Source organism: Capra hircus, chromosome 14, assembly GCF_001704415.2.
Source record: "Capra hircus breed San Clemente chromosome 14, ASM170441v1, whole genome shotgun sequence".
NCBI classification, from domain to species: domain Eukaryota; kingdom Metazoa; phylum Chordata; class Mammalia; order Artiodactyla; family Bovidae; genus Capra; species Capra hircus.
The window spans coordinates 82,115,518-82,122,251 of record NC_030821.1 but is presented as its reverse complement, the minus strand read 5'-3'; the positions used below and the strand labels follow the sequence as shown (position 1 = coordinate 82,122,251).

Sequence of the window (6,734 nt, the reverse complement as noted above, 5' to 3'; positions counted from 1 at the left end):
ATCTTTGAATTCAACATTAGATGGGGGGGGGGGGGGGGGGAATGCCAGAAAATTCCAAAAACTAAAACCTGAGTTTACTGTACATTGGAAACTATTTACATAGCATTTGCCTCATATTTACAACTATTTAAATAGTATTTACATTGTATTAGACTTACAAAATTGTAAGTAATCTAGACAGACATGATTTGAAGTATATAAGTACATAGGATATATGCAAATTTATGCCCTTTTATATAAGGGACTTGAGCATCCATGCATTTTGGTATCGGTGGGGGGTGGGGGGTGGTCCAGGAACCAGTTCCCCACTGATCACCAAGGGATAATTATATGTGAAATAAAAAACCTAAGGTTTCTTTGGTTCAGGGGCTTTTGGTAAAACCTTAGTAACAATTTCTTCATAATGATGCAAAAGCTGACTGACCTTAGTTTTTTTAATCTGCACTAATTTGTTTTCTAACAAGCTAGTTTCCAAAAGAAAAAGTGCAAATCAAAAAAAAAAAAAAAAACCACACACTTTTATTTAAATACAAATCCTCCTGTTTCAGAACCTGTGCTGTATGCTTTGATTAGCCCCTCAGTTGTGTCCGACTCTTTGCGACCCCATGGACTGTAGCCCGCCAGGCTCCTCGGTCCATGGGGATTCTCCAAGCAAAAACACTGGAGTGGGTTGCCATATCCTTCCCCAGGGTATCTTCCTGACCCAGGGAATGAACCCAGGTCTCCTGCACTGCAGGGGGATTCTTTACCATCTGAGTCACCAGGGAAGCCTGTTTCAGACTCCACATGATGATAAATTTCAGAGGATAAGGATGACAAAAAAAAAGGGATTTCAAGTTGCTGCAAATTAGACAAAATGATTTGGTTTAGAATTTCCACTCATTTTCTCTCCAGTTAAAAACAGCAAGGCTGATTCAGTTTCAAAACCCATTATCTGTAAACTTTTTAGGAAAACAAACTTATCTTCCTAATTTTGTGAAGTCGTGTGTATTTTTCTTCACTAATACAGGAAAATAAAAATACTGGCTTTTCTTTCTCTCCTTTTAGTCTCAAGGATTAGCATCATTTGGTAGCTACTACTTTAAAGCAATCAATATAGTATTATGCAATTTAGAGTGGAAATAAACTTAGGTTTGGATTAACAATAGCCTACCTGTGTTTTCAAGAAAAATGAGCATCCAACATTATATTTACTCTCTCTTTACAAAGAGATTCACATGTTTCTCTTAAATAAAAGTTCTATGGTCTTACAATGATTAGTCAGTGTATCAAATTTTGATGGTGTACCAGTTTTCAGAAACATACCTATAAATTGGATTACAGCTGCAGTTTTTCAACAGTAACTCTAAATTCTAGTCTCATCAGAACTACATGATTTATCTCAACAGCCTATAATCTAAGATAAAGAAATCATTTTTCCCCTCATCTTACTCAACCTATATGCTCTTGGTTGAGTAAGAGAAAAACAATGTCTAAAGGTATTTAAAGCCTCAAAGAAGAAACTCTTTTACTACTGAATTTCAAATCACAACACAAAATAGGTGAGAAATTCTTTTATCATATTTAGAATCAAAATATCCCTTAAAATATTTACATTTTACAGTAAAAAGGATAGCAAAACACAAGATCATGTACAAGCTTAAGTATTCAAGTTTCTGAAAAGCCAAAAAGAAAAGGAAAATAATGGACTACCACAAAGCTGTAGCACAATAATAAACGCCTTCAGTGAGTGCAGATTAAAAGCAATACATGTACTCCTTGGGCTTCTGATTCTTGGTCAAAAACTGCCAAATGAAATGATTAATATAATCTGATTACGAAGTTGCTTGGCTTTTTGTTGCTCCTTTAGAGTTTCTTTAAAAACAGTGCAATTTAAAACAAAGTTACAGAGTACACATTACTCTCAAATTAGTCATTATAGAAAGGACATTCACTAGAGGTGGTAAATATATTCCACAGTTAACCATATTTACCAATTAAGGAATAAAACTAAAATTTCTAAGCCTTTATTGCATATTAATAAAACAAATCTTTGAATATACAGCAATGTAAATTTTTAAAAATATTAAATTCCTGTAACTAGGGCTGTTGGTATGAAAAAGGGATGATGAGCAACTGGCACAGAGCACTCTGCACCAACACACACAATTTATTCTTCTGCAAACCACCAATATTAAAAATTCAAAAGATGGCACGATCCTAGCAGGCAGTCATGAAGTTTCAAAGACACGACATCGAACAGTTATTAAATGCACCCCTGCAGCCGCCCGCCGGCTTTTACCTCTTGCTCTTAGCTCTCTCAGCGTGGTCCCTGTCTTTGTGGTACCTGTCTCTGTCCTTCTCTCCCTCTCTATGCTTACTCTTCTCCCGCTCCTTGTCCTTCTCCTGGTCCTCGCCCTTCGGCTTGTCGGGCTTCCTGTCTGCACTCCTGCTCTCCCTGCTCGCCCTGCCGTCCACCCCGCGCTCCCCATGAGGCAGCCGCGCCCGCTCTTTATCCTTATGCCCCTCGTCCCTGCCCTTCCTGTCTCTGTCCTTGTCCTGGGCTCTGTCTCTGCGCCTGTGCCTTTCGGGTTCCTGCTCCCACTCCTTCTCATGGCGCTCTCTTCTCAGGTGGTGTGAGTCACTGTAAAACCTCTGACGATCCCCCTTACCCCTGTTAAATGGTCTGTCCAGTTGCTGCTGGTCTTGCCTACCCCAAGGGTCACTATGGCGCCGTTCCGGCCTCCGAATGTCTTTAACTTGGTAAAAATTCTGTGGGCCCAAATACCTTGACGCTTGTGAGAGGGGACCCATCATACGCTGCGGCTGGCCGGTCAGATGGACAACAGGTGGCCAGGGAACCAAGGGATTTGGGGCAAAGCCAAAGCCTGGAGGGGGAAGTAATGGGGGTGGCAAATGTGGAGGAAATCCAAACATGCTTTGTGGGGGGAAATTAGGAGGTCCTGGAAATGGAAACCCAGGTGGGCAAGACTTGAGATGCTGAAGGCTGGGCTGCTGCGGCCTTATGGGTGAAAAGTTTGCACTTGTTCTGGGGCTGGTGCTTCTGGAGGTGAAACTGATGCTTTTAGAAGGAAATTCGGATTGGCATGTATTTCCAACCTCAAAATGAGATGCTGATGCTGCTGATCCTCTTCGAAATGGGTGCACAGTTTCAATATTTTGCATTAAAATTTCCTGTAAGGGTTTTGCTTGTTCCACTTGAGAAGACTGTATGTTTTCTACCGATGGTGAGTCTTGTACAGCCCCTGAATCGTCACTCTGCTGAACACAGGGGCTTTTCTCTACAGAAGGCATCTTCTCCTCCACGCTGCTCTGCTCAGTTAAGTGCGATGGGCCAGGCAACGGCGGCTTCTCTCCCTGACGGCAGCCTTCTCCTTCTCTGTTTTCAGGAGCAGTCACCTGCTGACTTCTTCCAGCTGCTTGCCGAGGATCCCTTTTCAGGTTGATAAACTGTGGGGCCCTTGTCGTGTTAGTAACAGCATTTTCACTGCAACTCACGTTACCATCTACGTTTCCTCTCCCTACATTAGACCTACAGGGAGGACTAGTACTTGAAGTCCTGTTATCTTGCAAATTATTCTCTTGATCTTGCAGCAGCTGTTTTAACACTCTCTCTTTACTCTCCACAGTGTCCTCTTGTTTTGACTGAATTGATAAATTTGTTAGGAATGCTTCTGTAGAAACATCTGGTGGTTTACCTCTGAGACTGAGACCTGTCAAAGGCCCAGCAGAAACTGAAGAGACGCCCAGTGCAGACATCTCTTCTCCTCCTACTGCATTATCTGTCAATTCTGAAGGGTTATCTCCTTTAACTTTCACTTCCTTGGCTTCACCACCAGTTGCTTCTCCTGTATCTATCGTCCCTGCTTTTGGATTAGCTTCCTCATTTATAAATGGAATTTCCTTAAGAGTGTTTTGTTCTGTCCCTAACTGAGCTTGTTCGTATGTTTGACCAGTGGTGCCCAAGAGGCTCTGAAGGATATCATCCACAGGAAGAGGTTTATTTGCCAATTCCAGAGTAGAAGGTTGATTTTCCCAGCCAATCAAGACCCCAGGAAGGAATCTTAAAGGTTTTGGTGGTTCCTGTTTGGTGACTTCCAATAAAGGTTCAATGACTGTTGGAAGGTCTTCCTGAAGAGTTTGCTGAGGCTTATTTCTCTGTTTGTGCAATATAGTTGTAAAAGAATTAAAAAAGTCACTTTCTTCCTCTGCTGCCCCCTCTGTGGACACTTCTGTCTTACTTTTCTTGTCAGGTGGTACTGTCACCGGTGCGCTGTCAGATGTCTCAGCTGTGCGACCAGTACCAGCACCAGCACTAGCACTGTGCTGCCGCTTCAGCCTCTGACGAATAATCAAGCCCAGCAACAGATTAGGTCTATGCAACTCAAGGCCTGTACAGAATCAAAAACATCAATCAAGAGTCATTTCCAATCATTACAATAAAGAGTAAAATTCTGCTTACTACAGTCTCCTAAACAGGTGCCTGTTCCTATCTGGGCAGATCCTGACGGCCAAGTCCCAAGAAGGAAAGCAGGCTCAGCTTTCCCACTCGGGCCCTCTCACCCCATTTCACTCATATTCTACTAATTAAACAGATACCTACCAGGTCCATCAAAGGGCACGAGAGGGTGTGGGATTTTATCCGTGGCGCCCAGAGGGATGAGGTACATGTCCTTGACCTGCTTCATGTTGTTAGCGGCCACTCCATAGCGCTTCCTGCTACTGAAGTATGCAAACAGCAAAGTATAAGAAATTTGATCTTCTTCTGTCACAGGTGTGAAGCGAACCACACAAATTTCCTATTGAAGAAAATAACAAATAATAAAAATAATAACCTAAACAATAGCTTGGTTTTAAATACCATTCTCAATTATAATAATCTATTGCGTTTTCTGACATTTACCAAGTAATAACATGGCTTACCAACTTATATGCAGATATGAATACTATAAGGAAACAACTTTTAGGAAAAGATCTTTGCTGATCCAGAGGTGGATCTGTTTCATCTGAAAGTGTTTCACAGAAACTCAGTCCTAAAGTAATTAATTTGTTCAAGGTGACACACTTATCAGTGGCAAAGAAGATATTTAAAGCCACATGTCTTGATATCTATACTATGTCCTATTTCCAATGTTACAACTTCTACAGAGGGCTGTCTATATTCTCAGCACACTGCAAATTAATAGCAGCCACCACCACTGCCCCACTATGTACAAACACAGAGAAATGCACAAGTCCACTGATATTCCAACTTAGAGGAACTGAATCTAGGAATAAAAGGGGCTAAGTGAAATGACCTCAAATACACATAGGCCATAAATTTTATAAAATCATTTGGCTTACTCAGAAACTTATTTGCTTGACTCTGAGTTCTTGGCTTTGTTTCAGATTTTAAAAATAAAAAAATAGTCCCAATTTGGTATTAATTTGGTAGAATGAAAAACTGATGTTTTTTCATGAAAGTATACAATCAAAAAGTGGAGAGTCAGGTCAACCACAAAGCCTAAACTGATGCAAGACTGCAGGAGGAGAGCACGTGAGCTGGACTAAGGCTACAGCTCTTAGATCTGTCACCTCAAATGCCCTCATCTGGAGGCAACAACCGTGACAGTGTCTTGGTCAGTTCTAGACAGAGGCACACTATGCCGTATTTGCGATAATAAAGGGGCAGATGAAGAGCAATTCCCCAAATGTCCAAGAGTAATACTTCCCAACACTTTCCTGACTTCCACTATCATAAGAAAGTGAAAGCAAATAAATAAAACTTTTCTTATAGTGCTTCAAAGTTTTATCTGTACTCTAACACTGCATCAGTTTAAATTCTACAATCTATATTGGAAAAAAAAAATTATTTTCAGCTGAAGAGCATCCATTTTGAATTATTACTAACCTTACTAAAGACTTCTGATCATAAGAGAAAAAAATTAATGTTCATTTATTCAAGATTTATTTTTTGAATGTCTGTAACATGCTGAGTATTAACATCCTTGGAGAGAAAAATGATTTCTTCTAATGATTAAATATTCCTGTGTAGCAGTGTTCTATGAGTTAAAGAAATGATAGAAGATATAGAGAGAAAAGAAAAAGAGAAATATTGCTGTAAAGGTTATTAACTATATCCCAATATCTATCCTCCTCATTTCCTACTAGAGAGCCCTCTTAACCTTCGGTTGGGCACATGGCCATCCAACAGAGACCACACTTCCCAGCCTCCTAATAGCATATAAGCTCTTGCCAATGGCAGTTAGAGGAAGTGAAAAGAAAACTGCACATTCCAGGTCTTGCTTTTAAAACAACTCAACAGCCATTCTTCTTTTTTCCCCCACTTGGAGCTGATAAATCAGCTTTGATTTTGCTTGATTGCTAAGGGCCACAGTCTTAAAAACAATAAGACAGAAGAGCCCAATCCATGAATGATCTAACAACTGAAAGACTCTGAATTATGGACCTACCTATCATAACAAGAAAAGTTTATTTTTTGAGCCACTGTATTTTAGGATCTCTGTCCCAACAGCTTAGCCTGTGCCCCAACCAAAACAAATGTCTATAATCAAAGCAAGGCAACATTCCAGAATGAATCTCAATACTTATTCTAAAGCATTCCTTTCAAAACAATGATAGAAATCACTGAGACAGCATACCAAAAGTGGGAAAAGAAAAAAAAACAAAACAAAACTAAAGGAATAATGGGTTTGAACCTTAGCCAATGGCATATTATGTCAATATAGGTCCTC

The 6,734-nt window shown here is 40.3% G+C and overlaps 1 protein-coding gene across 4 annotated transcripts in view; it reads right to left on the bottom strand.

Moving 5' to 3' along the window:
* Window positions 1,539–6,734, bottom strand: part of PHF3 (PHD finger protein 3) — a 90,260-nt gene continuing 85,064 nt past the window's right edge. For all 4 annotated transcript variants that reach the window (XM_018058805.1, XM_018058806.1, XM_018058808.1 and 1 more), the window contains 2 exons: window positions 4,604–4,799; window positions 1,539–4,391 (listed from right to left, as the gene is read on the bottom strand). In XM_018058805.1, coding sequence (XP_017914294.1) covers window positions 2,278–4,391; window positions 4,604–4,799 — 2,310 coding nt within the window. In that variant the 3' untranslated portion in view covers window positions 1,539–2,277. The remainder of the gene's footprint in view (window positions 4,392–4,603; window positions 4,800–6,734) is intronic.